This window comes from Salvia hispanica, chromosome 6 (assembly GCF_029641045.1).
Source record: "Salvia hispanica isolate PSC_SH4W2 chromosome 6, Shi_PSC_v1, whole genome shotgun sequence".
NCBI lineage: Eukaryota > Viridiplantae > Streptophyta > Magnoliopsida > Lamiales > Lamiaceae > Salvia > Salvia hispanica.
Genome location: NC_142697.1, coordinates 19,904,391 through 19,922,925, shown reverse-complemented (window position 1 = coordinate 19,922,925; position 18,535 = coordinate 19,904,391). Strand labels below are relative to the sequence as shown.

At 36.3% G+C, this 18,535-nt stretch overlaps 1 protein-coding gene and 1 long non-coding RNA gene across 2 annotated transcripts; both read right to left on the bottom strand.

Moving 5' to 3' along the window:
* Nucleotides 1–5,581: 5,581 nt before the first annotated feature.
* Nucleotides 5,582–18,469, bottom strand: LOC125206351 (uncharacterized). Its single transcript, XM_089061463.1, has 6 exons — nt 17,705–18,469; nt 15,216–15,339; nt 12,533–14,513; nt 12,329–12,423; nt 7,962–8,038; nt 5,582–5,652 (listed from the first exon to the last, which is right to left on the bottom strand). Exons 3-6 carry the CDS (start codon nt 12,632–12,634, stop codon nt 5,582–5,584), a joined length of 345 nt encoding a protein of 114 aa, XP_088917589.1. The 5' UTR covers nt 12,635–14,513; nt 15,216–15,339; nt 17,705–18,469.
* Nucleotides 9,080–10,359, bottom strand: LOC148923328 (uncharacterized). The gene is made up of 2 exons (XR_016132581.1): nt 9,466–10,359; nt 9,080–9,376 (listed from the first exon to the last, which is right to left on the bottom strand). It is a non-coding gene; the product is annotated as an uncharacterized LOC148923328 (long non-coding RNA).
* Nucleotides 18,470–18,535: the final 66 nt, after the last annotated feature.

Sequence of the window (18,535 nt, the reverse complement as noted above, 5' to 3'; positions counted from 1 at the left end):
CCGACTTAATCATATAAATATATAAAGCATAACTCACAAATCTAAGAGTTAACACTAGCCCACCAAATCTTTGTCGGATTGATGTTGCATATCATTATTGTGCATCACAACACATAGCTCATTTTTTTTTACATTATTACTACATTTTATGTTTCATCATAATATTAGTACGAAACATTCCAAATTCCAAATAACCATCAAATTTAATTAATTTAATCAATTACATAATTTTTAAAACTATCAATTATACTATCAATAATTTTAACATTTTTTCAATTATCCCATCATCTCATATTTGGAAAAAATATATCTTGACGCAAAGAAAATACACCTAATCAAAGCCACATCTCTATTCAGCAATACAGGATGCCCCTGCATGACTTCCTGCAGTACTTCATATACAATCCGTTCTTTTCCACGAATTTTACTCTTAGCAACTCCTATGTTCGAAGCAAAATGGTGTCTAATTAGACCACGAATGTAATTACAAATGTCTGGAAAAGCTCTATTGCTATTTCACGCGTGAATCCACACCGGTGTAATGAAAGTGAAGGGCCTAGGACAATGATGGAACGTCCTAAACAATCGACCCGTTTGCCAAGTAGAGTCTCGCGAAATCTTCCCTCAATCTTTAATTTTATAAATTAAAAACACTAGAAATTTTCAAGCCACGTCTTTAATTTTTAAAATGAAACAATTGAAAAAATGTCAAAGTTTATGATATACTTACTCATCAACTATATTTAAAAGTTGCAAACTTGACCTTTGACCAAATTTAGTGATTTTCTAACAAATCATGAATTAAAGAATATGAAAGTTTATTGAAGCTAGGATCCGATATGTTGATTGAACTTTCCGACGTTGAATTCTAGGTTGCGGTCCAAAATTAAATTTGTACTAAATTCGAGATGTTCTTATAAGAAAATAGATAATTAGTTAATTATAATTTTAATTTCAATCTTTAAATCTTATTAAGAATTAGACTCAATCTTTGAAGTGCCTAAATAGGGTCAGAATCTTTTGATTTATTGTAAATTTAACTTATTTCCTGTTATGATTTAAATTTTATGAGTTTTGAACACCTCAAGGCTGAAACTAAGACATCCATTCATGCAATATATCAAAAGACTTTAAAGTTCATTGTATAGATTGGCCTATTATGTTACCAAATTCTGGATTTTACGACTATTTAGGTGATCAAGTTGGTAACTATCGCAACGAAATTCAAACTCTTCACTGATTCATAGCATCGTGTAATTTCACTGCATGTGTAGTTTATTGTTCATGGGCAACTCAATGCGTTCCAGATTAGGTGTTGGTGGCATTTGAAGACATCTACTTTTTGTAAGGAGGAACCAGAAAGGATCGAACACCTCTTCTTCAGCTACAGGATCTGGTTAAGACTCTGATACTATCTATTGTTGTGACCAATATATATTCCTATATATGTTTGTCAAACGAACCAGACCGAATGCATGTCTCATTCGTTTTCTTTTATTTTATTTGTGTGCGTTGTTTGTTGTAAGTTTTTTTTTTTTTTATTTTATTTTTATTTTTTTATTTTTATGTATGATACCGTGTTTACCATTTTTTTAATAATCATAAGCATTTTTTCCCTATAAATAACTTCCTTTCTTCTTTTTCTCCCCTCTTCTACCTTCATTAACATTTCGCTTCATATTCTCAATTTTGTCAATCCAATGAATCCGGAAAATATTTGTTGCAAGGAAAATCTAAGAACCTTAGTTGAACTAATCTGAATAATTAACAAAACGATTTATCTGATTTATATCTTAAAAAGCAATCACTCTTTTTGGATGGATACGTAGTATTTTAATTTGATTAATTCTTCTGGAATATCACTGGGGAAAACGACAAAACAGACATCTCATTAGTGTAACAACCTGCACTAATCTTCCAAGACTTTAATCGCACATGTAAGATACTAAAATTTGATTCACTGTTGAAAATAATATTGCATCTCATATCTTGATACGGCTAAAACAATATATCAAGTTAGAATATACGTCTACTCCCAACTTAAGTAATAACGAAAATAATAGTAAGAAATTAAGATGCAGTGTGGGTGCATGATTGTGCCAATGAGATATTGTAAATTGTAATTAATTAGACTAAATTTGTTTCCACTAATGTAAAAGTTAATCTGCCAGCCTGATACCCATTAACATAAATTGGTGGACTGTATCTGTGGGACTACTTCTCCACAAATACATCTAATGTTTTAACAATAACTAATTATGCCCTACAATTAGATGACTCATCCTATCCTAATACACACAAACTTTGGCGGGGCCGCCGGCCGCAATTTTAACTATTAATTAATTAATTATTACTCTCTCCGTCCGCCATTAAAAATCTCATTTCTTGGCGGTACGAGTTTTAAGAAATGTTAAAAAAAGTAGGTGGGAAAAAGTTAGTAGAATATAGTTCCACTTATATATAGTAATCCCATCCGTTCCACTTTAGGAGTCCCGGTTTACCATTTTTGAGTGTCCCACTTTAAGAGTCCCGATTAGAATATTCCATAAATGGTATTAAGCCCCACATTCCACTAACCTTTTCTACTCACATTTTATTATAAAACTAATATAAAAAGGTAAGACCCACATTCCACAATTTTTTTTCATCAACTTTTCTTTATATTTCTTAATACTCGTGCCGAACTCAACCGAGACTCCTAAAGTGGGACGGAGGGAATATTAGTTTTAAATGAAATATGAGTGGAATGAGTTAGTGGAAGGTAAAACCATATTTTTATTTGTGGTAAATATGAACCGGGATTCTTATTTGCGAATGGACTAAAATGGAAAATGGAACTCCTATGGAGGGAGTAATATTGAAATAATTTTTAATCAAATCCTTATAATCTAAATAAAATTTATCGATTTGATTAGGATTAATGCATTATTAAAGAATCTCAATGCACGACAATATCCCTCTTACCCTCTAATTGGACTTTTTTACTTGACTAAATTCCCATTTTGCATATTCTAGAGAATCTATCACTAAATGAACATGTAAAAGGTTTAGTGGAAGCTCGATATGCCACTTTGAGTTGAGGAGATCATTCCGACATTAATTTAAGCTAGAATCAGTTTCAATCTCAAAATCATATCTGGTTAAAAAAAATCAATAATTTAGTTAAAGTTAGATTACTTAGGTGCAATTGTTCCTTTGCTTTAAGTCTTCTCCTCACTGAGATAATCAAAATGTACAGTCTATCGAGAGTGTTTGTCTGAATAAATAAGTTTCTTAAAATACCTTATAAGAGTACTGCTTGTGAGTTAATAAAAAAACATATAAATTCTTCAAAGGGGTTTGTTTGACTAAGTAAAATTTTAAATAATTTATAAGTTATAAACATAAGGTCCAAAACAACTTATGAGTTGACAAAAGAAAAAGCTCATCAAGCCCGTTATATTTTTGTGTTATTTGAATATAATCAAATTAAATTCTAATTTTATACATAAACTTTTAAATATGTTTGTTATAAGTTGAATTTTGATTTGGTTTGACTTTGGCACATTAGTGTGACATGCCTTGTTGATTAATTGACGTGACATTTTTCACTCTGTGCACTGCACTATCGAAAATAAATATAATATCGAAACTCATGTCAATTAATCAACAAGTCATGTCATCACTAATTCTGAGTCAACTGCAAATTATATCAAATCGAAAGTTAGTAAGAGTCGCACTTGCCAATTTGGTATGTCCAACAATAAAAGTCACACTTCATTTTTATCATAAATGGTAAGTAGGTTTCATATTCCATTAACTCACCTCATTCAAATTTTATTATAAAATCAATATAAAAAAGTGGGTCTCATATTCCAGTAACTTTTTCAACCAACTATTCTTTACATTTCATAAAACTTGTGCTCATAATAAGAGTGACTCCTATTATGGGATGAGGGGAGTAATTAAACACATAGTAATATAAAGTAGTATGGAAAACTAGAATTTTCGGCAAAGTTCCAAAATTTTGAGCGAATAGTCTTATAAGCATCAATCCTTACACAAAGTTAACCCTAATATGTTTGATTATTTCCAATATATACTCTTTTTTCCAAAATTTTTGATATATTTCTCACACATCTCTCTCCGTAAATACAATTTCAATTATCCAAATACTAACAATTTATAAATTCTTAAAATAGTATTCTTTCATCAACTACTAATCTTCCTAGTTTGTCATTTTCATACCTCGATCGTAGTAATTGTATCATTTGCTTTTTATTACTTTTGGTAATGAACTCCACGTTCTATGAATTGTATCTCTCTCATAATTTATTACTACTATAAAACTATGACCTACCTCCACTGACTTTATCCATCCACTTTCTATTACACTTTTTAAAACCTAAGCCAAATCAAAGTGAATTCCTTATTGCCTATTGGCAAACAGAAAGAATACATGCTACCATAAGTTTTCAAAACATCTTATAAGACAGACTTAAATAAACTTCAACAAAACACTCTATATTATTAACTTTTAAGTTAGTATTAAGTTCATTAATTTAAGCTACTTTATTCCAGCTAAACCTCAATACCACAACATACTCGATAAAAAGAAAATCAACTATTGATTGCAATACACTCTAAGACCCTTCTTAATAAGTACGATAGAATGTAATGAATGTATAATCCAATAAAGATAAAAGTAAAATGACAATTTCTTCGCAATTCCTCATTTATTCCAATGTACCAAGCCAAAAAAAAAGTAAGAATGAAAATAGGAATCACATTTATTTCCATTGTGTACAAAAAACAGTAAAACACCCGAAATTTCACTAAATTCAAAAAACTCAAATAACATATTTTTATATCTCTCTCATACATTTATGCACTAGCAAAACAAAATGTGACACGCACCCGAAGTAAAAGTTCGAGAAATATGATTCAATCCAAGAGAATATAAGAGTGGGATTAATAGGACAGCCACGAAGACCAAAAGTGAAAGCCCATTTATTTGCTTTAAGAGGAAAAGTAACCCCACTTCCTTTTAATATATCTTTCCAGAATTAGATATGCTTGTAACTATCTTTATCAAAATAAATAAATAAATGGTCACAAGAAACAAAGATTTCCTTCATCAAATTCTATTTTCTGCCATGATTTTTAGCACAAATTAACCAATGCCATCATACTTATGTGGCCTATATCAACCAATTGTAATCTCCTCATTATTTGTTGTTTCACAACATCATCAACCTCAACCACAAATCAACAACATCCAATTACACGCAGACAAAGCTACACCCTACAACTAATAACAATTAAAAATTGTTTATCCACTAATCACAACTTTACTCACAATAATTAACAATATAAGCTTTATCGATCATCAACAAGCCAATAACAGTTTAGATGTACCGTTGGTGATCACGACATTATATTGGAGAATGTCAACTTGTAGCCAGCGATTATAAGAGCCATTTATCCTCCATGATATTTCTATTGGCTGCTCATCCCAACGTGTTCCTCCAACTCCAGAGGATATAATGTATGTGTATGTGTTTTTCCCTCCGAGCGCTTGCTTGTACAAGTTTCTTCCACATCAAGTAGTTGATGCCAGAAATGAGCGAATTCGCTGCAGCATTTCTGCTCTCACTGAATCAGGTACAAAAGCTGGATGCAAAAAGACCGAATTTATAAGATGAAAGCAAAACAAATAGAACATATTGATCAAACGATACTATAAAATACTATCACCAGACACTTGAATCATATTAGATGAGCTTTGATGCATCCAAATATCTAATTCCATGGTGCTTGTTTACTTCAAGAAATTGTCATTCGGTGGCTGACTCTGTTTTGGATTATAAATGATAAAATTTATAATTGATACCATCAATATTTTTATGCTAGTACAAGGAAGATAACGATATACTGTAGGTTTGTAATTGATACATTACTTATCACCCAACTAATTACTTAAGTTCAAAATAATAACATGCTATGGGGCTAGCCATGAAAGTTAACATTAAGTACAGTTAAGGAATTTGTAACACCCATCCTTATCAAACAATGTAAAAATGGCCTAAGTAACTGCACATAATAGTTTTAATATGATGAGCTCAGCCTAATGACTTATCAAAGCAAGGTTTATTGATCCAAAAACCTATTTACTGGAATGAAAGATTATTCTACTTCTTAAATGTATTCTTCTACTTCTAACTATACTGCAGTAAAGTAACAAGCATCATTTATAAAAAGGTTCATCTTATACACTACTATGGTTTGTATATATTTGCCACACTAACATGGTTCTAATTCCAATTAAATGTCTAAAGTTATGATTAGCAACAATGCAAGTCAAGCCAAAACCAATGCTTACCCCACTAAGAAAAGCTTGGAACTTGAACCTATATCTAAATGCTGCATTCTCAGAGTAAGTTCCAACCAACAATATTATTTTTACAGATGTTTACACAAATTTCTAATGATATGAAATAAGATGTTCGCACTTGGAAACCATACTGCTCTATAAAGAAAAAATAGTCCCAAGTAAATATACTTTACATTCAAGTTAACATTGTATATTATCTTTTAAATTGACTTCATAACTTCAAACACAGGATGCGTTGAACCAAAAGCCAACCTTTATGACTAGTAATCTGTTTAATCAGGCATCAACGCCTGTATAAAAAACCCGTTTAGTAGCCATTGATATGTGATGTCTAGAGTCACTTCTTTCTGGATAAATTAATAGACTAATAAAAATCACAAATCTTATAATTGCAAGGTATTTATGTGCTGAATGTTGTAATCAACATTTTTCTCTAGATCAACATTGAATCATTTACCAGTTTTTTCTTAGAGAAACATTGGAGCAAAACAAAATAGAACGTAGGACTAAATAAATAAGAGAAAAAGACAGGAAATATTGATAGCAGGCTGCTGGTGTGTTAGCATAATTGGGGCCAGATATAGGTGGATTATAGCAAATACTTCACCCTCATGGTAGGTGATTGTGAAGCTTGAACTTGCAACGATATACTAGTAACTCAACACAGAGAAGAATGTAAGAGTTTGAACCTAAACTTTTCAAGTTAATTGGGATTCCATAGATAAAAGAGAGAAGGAAGGGTAGATTCGCATAAAAGGAATTTTAAGATGAATGATATGTCCTAAAACTTCATTTGTGAATCTAGCTTTCCAGTAGATCTTTACAAGTCAGGCATTTTTTAATTGTTTCAAGTCATGTTCACGCTGTCCACATGCCTGCCATGTATGTATTGCAAACCCTGAGGTTTCCCGGTATTTCTTTTTGCTTACAACCAACACCAGGGTTAAGTCAAAGCAGTTGCATTTAATTTTTATTCATGTGCAATTGTACTGAATCGGTAAAGTAAGCTGACTATCAATATTTTATAAACAATCATTCGTAAACAGTTTGCTGAAACACTGCATAAAATTTATCGCAATCATCATTATAAACGTAACTGAAAAATATAATGAATAGTGCCTACTAGAAAATAAAATATGTTCTCCGCAAAGGTGTTGATACTTGAATTTATAGAAAGAAAGTATAATAAATTTAATATCAAGCTAACAACTATAAAATCTCTCATGTTTACATTTAGTTGCCTCCATCTTTCAATCACGTGTGGATGATCAGAATCTAGAAGCTGTGCATGTATTATATTCGTAATAAGATAAATGCTACAATAAGGACATTGGTATTCCAAACGCCCTTGAAGTTAAAAAGATTAACAATACTAATTCAATCATTCAATCTTATTGATACATGTCCTCTACTAACAAATCAGAACATGTGCACTGCTGAGAAATAAAAGAAAGAATGAATAAATAATTAAACAGTAAAAAGAAGGAATAAGAAAGCCAAATATAATAATACAATCCATGAAACTTAAGAAGTACTATGTAAATCATTAGTACTCCATATTAACACAAATGAATAGGGAGAAACCCACCTCTTCCTTTTGGAGTTATGACTTTGACAAGCTCATGAACAGTTACAGTATCCCTTCCCTTCTTCTTTGCAAACTCCCTATCAGAAAAAAAATGTTCAAGCAAAGTTAATGGTGTAAGCACACAAGAGAAATTAGAATCCATGATTAAACTAGAGTGGGGGATATAAAAAGATGAAGGATGAATGAAAGCCATGATGGTCAAGTAATGGAAAATGTAGTATTCCGTATTTGAGAATTCGACATTCCAGAATTCTATCAATCACCACTATAAAACAACCAAACGTTAAGTCAATAATTCAATTATTGTCAGACTCAAAAACTTAATCTCCCACGAGTCTTGAAGAACTGTTGTACAACCAATAAGAATGATTAAAATGTTTAGTACAAATATGATAAGGTACCTGTAACACTCTTTAAGTATTTCTTGCCTGGCACTCAAATCATTTTTTTAATGATTAACATGTTAAAAATTTACACTGCATAGAGTTCCAAGATCACACTAAATTTAATTCATTAAATACTGATCGAATGAACAACATTTACTAACACTTTAGAATCTATTAACTCGCAATAATAAAATGTTTCCTATATTGATTATTAATGATAGTATAAAGAGTTAATGTGAACACGAGTTTAAATATACATTAAAAGATCTGAACGAAATTTTGGTTTTACAGCTTTTAATTCAATTAAATTATAATATGCACATCAGGGGTGATGTGAAACCCTTTGTCCAAGGATTTGTAGTGACTTAACCCCCCCTGGTACGAGGAGAATCTGGAGTTATTTCAAACAATCCATATAATTTGACAACATTAGGAATATGAAATATGTTGGAATTTAAATTGGTAAAAAGCACCTCCCAAGTCCCTAATCTTCTATACAACTTCAGTGTGCCGAAGCAAGTAAACATTGTTGACAAATGTTAACTAGACCCAATGTAATACCCGCCTCTTAAGTCGCCTTAGCTTACAAATCTTTTTTTTTTTTGTCGTGCTTAGGAACGCATGCCATCCTTTAGGTGTTTGTTAATGATTGTTTTAGTTGTTAACCTTGGCTGATATGCCTAACTAAACATTAAGTTGCGAAATACAAATGAGAAGGGAACGACGAACGAATGAAAAAAAATGAAGTCGTGTTTAATTGCGTTGGTAAACAAAATTTAATATTTCAAAGAATACAAGGTCGACGTCATGAATAAGAATACATGTACACACCCCTGAGCTTACTACTTAGCTTACTTGTTGAACTCATGAAACCACAAAAAGGAATTTTAAAATACAAAGGAAATGTTCTTTCGGGCCTTCTCTAACCAAGTCCACGTTACACCCCGTCGCGGCCCATTAAGTCAGCCCTTTGGGCCGAGGGCAGCCACTTTTGGAGCAGCCTAGGCAGCCTACACTCCTCTTCCCCACCTGCAAAATACAAACAAGATATTTAATGCATATGTACAAGAGAATTAAAAGAGCCCATTTGCAAGAGAAATGGAACAAACTTGTTTTACCCATAATAGATCTAGAGCCTCCCCAAAAATGGCAAGTCAGCCCCTACACTCCTTTCCACTCCCAATGTCTCTCTTATGCACCCTGCAATAATCAGACAAGTTATATGAATGCAAGAGTACTTGTACTCCAGAATAGAAACAAAATAAATTAAATAAAAGTAGGGTGAAGACCATCAGAAAGGATTGACTGCAATAAGATAACAAAGAGCTAAAGCAGCTCCTTAATTACTCAAGAGTAAACAGCCAACTAAAGTGAACATAAGACAATGAGTTTCAGATTTGATTTTTTGCCACATAGCAACAAATGGTACAACAGCCATTTAAGGCTCAAGAGTACACCAAAGCTCGGCCTATAAAGGCCCCTCCACACCACACACCAACTCCTTTCACACACACTTCAAAATTCAGCAAAAACAGAGAGTTAGAGGGTAGAGCAAGTAGTGAGCAGCAGCAAGTCAGCCACTCCTTCGAATTTCAGAGGTAATACACCTCCACCCTTTTCTCCCAATCAAATTTTCATGTCATCATATAGAGGCACCACAACTTAAGAACCACAATCAATATGACACAAGCACACCCTCTGCCCTTGTTTAGAACACCATGCTAGCTCAAGAACACAGAATCATGGCTATAGAAATCTCATAACAGTAGTAGCATTCTTAGAGCTTAACACATAAATGGAACAAGAGCACAATAGGCTGCCTTTAAGCTAATTTTCAGTAGCAAACTATAACCTTTTCAAGATCAACACTTTAGCCCCAAAAGTCGAGCTCATTCCAGTGAGCTAGTTTTATCTCAGAAATCACAAACTCAAATCACAATAATCAAAAGCCACCAACATAACTACTGCCCAAGTCTCAACAAAATACAAAGAAATGAAAGGGGGTAGTAGAGCTTAGCTTCGGAATCGAGAGTGGGACCAAACAGGGCCGTCCAGCTAGGGCCGAATGACGACGGAGCCGGTGAACTGATCGTAACGGCGGCGCTGCTAGAGCAGCGGCGTGAGGAAGCGGCGACTTAGGCCTCGAACCGAAGGGGGGCAGAGGTAGGTGCCCCGCCGTAAGCGGCGACGCGGCGCGAGCCAAAAACTCCTCCGTGGCTTCGACGGAGAGGGGAATTCGAGAGTGGGAAGCCGATTCTCAGATGCGCCGACGGAGGAGGGAAACAGCAAGCAGAGCCGACGACTGTGCTCCGGCGACTGCGAGGCGGGGCGAACGGAGTCGATTTCCGCCGAGAAGGAAAGAAGAAGAGGGAAAAAGGGGAGATGGCCGGAGTGGCGCCAAGCGATGGAGCAGGCGGCGGCCCTGCTTGTCGGGCGGCCGCGGAGGAGGACGAAGCGGCGGCGGACGGCGGCGGTTGGCGGCGATACCGCCGAGAGAAAGAAGAGAGAGATGTTGATTTTGGGTTTAGGGTTTGATTTTGGGAATTTTGTGAAAGTGAGAGAGAGATGTCGATGGTTATGGATTAAGGAGAATTTGGGCTTCTCCCCTTTTCTTTGTTTTGGGCCTCCCTTATTTTTATTTGGTTGGGCCTCTTTAGTAATAGGTTGGGCCACCAATTAATTAAAATATGGGCTAAGAATTTAATTAAACCATGGACTCTCCTACGTTATGGATTAAATAATAGTCCGCTAATTTATCTCCACAAGGATAAGTTGTTTTTCTTCCGGATTTTTAGTACGAGTGCTCAAATAATTAATTTTAAGAGACTACGATACGCGAACGATAAATAGACCTCGAGTTTATTTTAGTATGTTTAAATAAATGGCATGGGAGGTAGCACCCTCTAGTTAAGTGAATAATTTTACTAATTTAATTAAATCTACTGATTTAATTAATACTCAAGAATTCTAGAACTCTTCCAGAAAATTTAGAGAAAGAATAAAATGATCATCGCACTTAGGATGCATTCATGCTTAAGCTTAATGGATATCTCAAAATCTAATTAAGTATCTTTTTATTTCCTAAAGGGACGTCTTCGAACGTCATCTAAGACCAAGTTAAGGAAATTTCGGAAGGAGTTTTAGCTTTTGAGGTGGGCATTCTTTTAAAACGTGTTTTTAGTATGAAAATGTGATTCTTTGCTCAAGTATGTTGTCATGCCATGTTTTGTTTTATGATTACCTATCTGCTTGGCTATGCCAATTCAAGTTAAATCGAATTCGGGTCCCAGTAGGGCCGCAAACCCTACTCGGACTAGTGTACACATAAGGGGACCGTGAGCTAACAAAAGGGGTTGGCCGGTCCAGTGACCGTCGTGGAATGTGGCCACATTCCCGGTTCACACAAGATTCAGATATGGTATATCTATGTTACGTGATTGCGCAGTCAAAATCTTTACTAAAGGAAAAGTATTTAGTGACTCGGGTCCTTTAAGTAAAACCCCGTGATCACTCAACTGTGGCATTGACAATTAAAGATAGAACTATTTTGGCAATGTGCCCACTGAGTATATCAAGTACTCAGCCCTGCATGTTATTTTCAAATGTGCAGGTTGAACGTGGACGAGCAGGCGAAGGTGTTGGGACAAGCATATTAAATAAGTAGTTAGGTAGCCCAAAGTAGCATGTCTTCATACGTGCTATTTTGTCTTGGACTCTTCCGCTGCAAAAAACTTAGAATTATGTACTTGCAAGCTTTGAACTTAGTCTTGATACTCTGATCACGTTTTGACTACGTACCCATATGCCTTTGATACTTTTGATTTGAGTGATTTCATCCTTTTTATGTTGTCCCCTTGATTATTGAGAATTGTTTAGTCGTGAAATAGCTACGCTCACTAGCACTAGGGAGTTGTGGTCGTGACACCCAACATGTATTTGAATATATATAATTATTAAATCAAATGAAGGTCTAAGCAGAACCTGCAGAGGGCTTTCATCTCATCTTTCCAGCCACATTCCACAAGCCTCTCCACTAATAACTCCTTCAATCGCTCTTTTTCTCCGCTCTCCACTAACTAAATAAGAAACCAAGAATTGATCAGCAAAATGAATACCTAAATCTCCAAAAACCCTAAATCGTGTTTCCACAGTTCACTGGTTAATCAACTATTCAAATCCTCAAACCTTCAAATTGACTATTTGTTGAAGAGTCGGGTGGATTTCCCGCTCCATTTCTGCATCCGGAGTCGGGTGGGGTTGAATTGATTCGTTCCTTCTTCCCAGCATCAGAAATCAGACGTCGCGCCAAATATAATGGATTTATGGAATGGATTCGACGAATTGAACTCGTGAACTGAAATAGGGTGAATAATTAATACTAACAAAATTAATATTTAAATTAAAAGGTTGCGTCACACATGATTTCAAAAGGTTGGCTCCAATCTGGGGTGATGAGGATGGGCGCGCTTACTAAAGTCTTCTTCAAATCCTCAAATGTCTGCACACAATCAGATGTAAAATTAAATTTCACATCTTTCTCGAGTAATTTACAAAGAGGCTTTGAGATTTTTGAGAAGTCCTTGATAAATCTCCTATAAAACCCTGCGTGTCCCAAGAAACTTCTCACGGCCTTCTCGCTAGATGGGGGTGGCAATCTTTCAATGGCAGTAATCTTGGCTAGATCAACTTCTATCCCTGCAGAAGATACCTTGTGTTCTAGAAAAAATACCTTCTTTTACCATGAAGTGGAATTTCTCCCAATTAAGAACAAGGTTAGTCTCGACACATCTTTGCAACTCCATAGCCAAATTTTCAAGACAGTGATCATAAGATTTTCCAAAAACAGAGATATCGTCCATAAAGACTTCCATTACCCTTTCAATAAGATCATGAAAATTCGCCATCATACATCTCCGAAAAGTAGCAGGAGCATTACAAAGACCAAAAGACATCTTCCTATAAGCATATATCCCATTTGGGCAAGTAAAGACAGATTTATATTGATCCTCGGGAGCAATTGCAATTTGATTATAAGGAGAATAACCATCTAGAAAACAATAGTAATCATACCCCCCTAATCTATCAAGCATTTGATCAATAAAGGGCAAAGGGAAGTGATCTTTCCTAGTGGCTGTATTTAACATCTTATAATCAATGCATACTTTCCACCCTATAGCTATTCTTGTGGCAATCATCTCACCATCCTTTCCGGGCACAACAGTCATCCCCCCTTTCTTAGCTACTACCTGCGTAGGACTAACCCATTCACTATCTGATATAGCATAGATAATTCATGCGTCTAAAAGCTTAATCACTTCTTTCCTTACTACATCTTGCATGATTGGATTTAGTCTACGTTGGTTTTGCACACGGGGTTTATGCCCTTCCTCAAGTGAAATCCTATGCATGCATGTGGTTGGGCTAATCCTTTTCAGACCTGTACTTGTTTAAAACACATAGCAGCTTATCACATTCCTCATCACTCAAAGCAGCGGCCACAACAACGGGGTAAGTGCTATCTGGCCCTAGAAATGCGTACCTGAGATGTTTGGGAGTGGCTTCAATTCCACTTTAGGCGGACCTCGTGGTTTCCCCGATTCCTTTTTCCTCTCTTCTTCTTCCTCAGGGGTTCGCAATGGCAAGAATGTATTCCCCAATTGAGGAATTCTTTCGGGGAGTACCACAAGCTCTGCATTCATAGCACAAACATTAGTGTCACAAGAAGGGTCAGTAGTGGGTGTGAAAGAATTCACTAGACACGATTCCAAGGGGTCCTGGTTCCGATGATAAGTGACTTCCACTTCCCCCACGCAATCCGTGACCACTGGGATGACATTGCACTCTTGATAGCCTTCTGCTCCTTCCTTTCCATGGAACTTCAGGGCGTCATAAATGTTGAAAGTGATGCTTTCATCATGTAACCGCAACGTCAGCTCCCCCTTTTGAACATCTATCATGGCCCCTTCCGGTTGCTAGGAATGGTCTTCCAAGTATCAAGGATACCTTCTTGTCCTCCTGCATGTCCAATACTACAAAATCAGCGGGGAAAATGAATTCACCAAACCTTACCAAAACATCCTCAACGATCCCCCTCGGTGTTGTTGTGGTTCTATCTGCCATATGTAGGGTGATCGAAGTGGGGCGGAGATTGTCAAAGTCGAGCTTCCTGTAAAAAGATAAAGGCATCAAATCTAGACTTGATAAATTGCATAATGTAATTTTATTAGAATTAATAATAATCAATTAATAGATTTTGGAAGTTTGATAAAAACATCTAAGTTTATAGACCTAATGAAACTAATCGTGATATTTGCTCGTATGAATATATTCTAGACATTGATTTGATATATGCTATGATTTTATAGAAATTAATCGTTTAAGAATGAATGGATTTTGAAAATAAGTTAGAATATTGGAGATAAGGGGAAATTAAATTAGCATAGTAATGAAAGTTTTGGATGTTTTGATTTTAGATTAGTTTAGCATAAGTATTAAGCATGGATATAAACTTAGGAGGATTTTTTAAGAAGGTTTAATAATGAAATTACTGAAGTTATTAAAATTGGCTGTGAATAGTGCCGGGTGAATGGTGCCTTGAAGCTTTGTCCTTTTTAATTAGATAGTTTAATGATATGAAATAAGTATGAAAATGAAATATGTGGAAAATTAATATGGAAAGTAAGTAGAGATAATGTCACGGCCGCACTTTCTAAGGATAGAAAGCCCGGTTGATCGTGACTAGGGGAGGATGAAAGAAGCGGGGAAGAAAGGGGAAAACTGTGGCACAACTGAACTTGAACTGAAATAACTTGGAACATATATAAAAATCAGAGTGCATGGTACAAGAGAATGAAATCTCGACTTTTACATTGCAGCGGAAGAGTCAAGAGCAGATGACATCGTGTATGGAGACACAACGCATCCAAGTACTATTCTATCGAATGATCTTCATCGTCTATGCTCAACACCGCCCGCCGTCATCACTGCTCAACCTGCACATTTTTAAAACATATGCAGGGCTGAGTACTTGGTGTACTCAGTGGACACGTGCCGAAAACAAAACATACATTATATAGTTGTCAAGCCATCACAGTAACACACAGGGGTTTTCTTAAAAGGCCCGAGCTTACTAAGTTCTTTTGTGAGCTAAAAGTTCGACTACAGACTAGGTTCTTTCATCGTTCATCATTCATTCATAAATCCATTCCATGCATTCATAAATCCATTCCATTCGTTCATAAATCCATTCCATTCGTGAATCCATTCCATCTATAAATCCATTCCATTCGTGAATTCATTCCATCTATAAATCCATTCCATTCGTGAATCCATTCCATCTATAAATCCATTCCATTCGTGAATCCGTTCCATCTATAAATCCATTCCATTCGTGAATCCATTCCATCCATAAATCCATTCCATCCATAAATCCATTCCATCCATAAATCCATTCCATTCGTGAATCCATTCCATCTATAAATCAATTCCATTCGTGAATCCATTCCATTCGTGAATCCATTCCGTTCATAAATCCATTCCATTCCATGACATTCAATCTCATTTATCAAAAAAAACATTTATGGCATGACAATAATTTTGAAGAGAAACATAGCTCCATTTTGAGAGAAAGATGATTTTTCATAACTTCAAATGTATTTGCTTTATATCCACACTAGTGTGCTGGATATTAAAAGAAAGCCCACGTAAAAAAAAACACTTTAGTTCGAAAGCCTACGTAACATCATATCATAAATAAAAAGCTCACTAAAATACTTTAGTTCAAAAGGCCACGTAAAAACACTTTAGTTCGAAAGCCCATCTCGTTCGTTTAAAGCTCCTTAACTTGATTTTTCCTCACTCCGCCTTTACTCGCAAAGATAGCCTTTTGAAAGCAAACAACGTACTAATAAGACTCAAGAAGTTCTCATACTTATAGGAATGCATGCCCCTAATTAATTCTCTTATCTTTCGTTCACTTCTAGGAAATTTTTAGAAACTTGCATATTAATTAAATCGGGAAATTTAATTAATAGCACTTCTTTATTAAACTTAATTATTTTTGTGGCTCGAGAACGTCGTCTCTCTTTCCTCCTATTTCCTTAGCGGCCGTCCGAGGCGTCGCGGGCGACGCCGGTCGGCCCTCGCTTTTCCAACTTCAATATTTTCCATCTTTGGAAACTTAGTAAATTATTCGGGAATTAATTAATTGAGCTCCAACTCAATCCTTAAATAAATTCCAACTTCTCATAAATAATTCTCGACTCAAACTATTTAGACATGTAATTGGTGTATTTTTCTTCACAATTAATCGGCCCTCTTAATTAATTACTAAGGCCCAACAACTATTTAAAATAAATTGGCCCAACATACTCCCCTTATACTCCATCGATCAACCCTTCTTCTCCAAATTCATCTTATTCCCAAACGAACTCTTTCTAAAGAAGAAGAAGCAGCAGCGACAACCACTCTTCCATCTCCGGCGAATTGCCATCTCCGGCGTCGCCGGAGCCCTCTCCTTCTTCCCCTTATACATCTTCTCCTTTCATTTCTTAATTCCAAAACAAATCCCCAAATCAAAATCAAAATCCCTAAATTCAAAATCAGAGGCGGCGCCTTTCCTCTCCGGCGAAACCGCGCCCCGCCTCAACGGAAGTTCGGAGTTCCATCGGCGCGTACTCCTTCCTCCATTGAGTTCTCCCTCTTCGCTGCCCTCTTTGTCGAGCCCTCCCCGTTGCTTCTTCGCGCCAGCGGTGGCAGCGCCGCTGCCGAGCACTTGTCGGGCTCCTAGTGCTGCGCGCACTCTTTCTCCGGCTCGCGTGGGGAAGCTCCGAAGCTCGCCGTCGCACTCACGCCTCCAGCTGCCAGAAGGGCTGCTGCCTCCATCGCCTTCTCGGCGAATCCAGCGGCGGAGAGGAGGGCCTCGCCTCACTCTTCCTCTCTCAGCCGCAGTAGCCGCTCCGCGGACTCCGTCGACGCTTGCTCGTCGCCCGGCAGCCCCTCTGCCTAAGCTAAGTCACCTCCCATTTTCTCCTTTACTCAGTTTCTTTAAATTCTAATAGATTGGAGATTGATGGTATTTCGTATGATCTTGTTGGAGTATTTAAATTCCATGATCCATCCTTTTTGAGTGCTCACTGGAATTGGTCTTTGGCTATGGTATTAAAGTTCTGATTTTTTTTCAATTGGGGCATTTAGCTTACTGTATTGAGTCTCTATTCTTACACAAGCTTACTGTGGGAGATCTTGAGGTTTCTGCTATTGTTCCATACTTGGTTGTGAGAATCTTATGGAAATTCTAAGTTCTTGTGCTATCTATTTGTTGTTCTACATGATGCAAAGTTTTGGTTGTGGTGTTACCTAAGTTTGATGAATCCTCTTGGGTGGGACTGATGTCCTGCCTCAAACTCCTCCTTGCTCCTTCTCCCTTCCTTGCTATATTCCTTGACTTATTTGGTGAAATTATAGTGTTGAGAATGAGGGGAGGAGAAGAAGATTGGGGCTGCTTATATAGGCTTCAATTTTGGCAGTTTGTGCTTGAGACTTGGAGGCAAAGGCTCCTATTTTGGGGCTGCCAGCTCTACCTCTTTTGAGTTTCATGTTCATGTCATCCTTACTACTTTGGTGTATGTGTGGCTGTCTCTCTCTTGGCCGTTTCCTCAGCCTTGATCGATGGGGAAAACTAGAATTTTGCTCATGTCTATATTGGGCTTGTGTAGAGGCTCATTCTACTAAGCTCTCTTGTCTTGGTTCCTCTTTGATGCTAATTGAGAATGTGCCAAAAATGGCTGACCTCAGGCTCTATACTGCAGCCTCTACCTTGCCTACTACTTCCCTTTCCTAATTAAGCTTGTGTCTCCCTTCCTCTTTATTTGTGAGTCATCTTCTAACCCCATTCTTGTGCTAAATTGCAGGTACCATAGCTGGAAATTTGGAGTCTTGTGGCTGAAGAAATCGAGAAGGATGGGGAAAGAAGAAGAGGGAATCTTATCCCCACTATGTCTGCATTCTCATTCTTACTCCTAGCTTGGAGTCAAAGTCTTAGGTCTTGAGACCATTAGGATAGTAGTAGTTGTCACTATTCATTCTTGTACCAAATAAAGATGTATGTACTTAAATACTTTATTCTCAATTACATCCCATGTATTTCTATTTCTCCAAGCATTTTTCCAATAAGAATATCTCTTCTAC

Coding starts and splice junctions, on each gene's coding strand:
- LOC125206351 (XM_089061463.1), bottom strand. CDS start 12,634: ATGCTGGGAAGAAGGAACGAATCAATTCAACCCCACCCGACTCCGGAT. Junction 12,424..12,532: donor AACAAATAGTCAATTTGAAG/GTTTGAGGATTT, acceptor TTTCTTATTTAG/TTAGTGGAGAGCGGAGAAAA. Junction 8,039..12,328: donor GAGATGAAAGCCCTCTGCAG/GTTCTGCTTAGA, acceptor TTTTTCTGATAG/GGAGTTTGCAAAGAAGAAGG.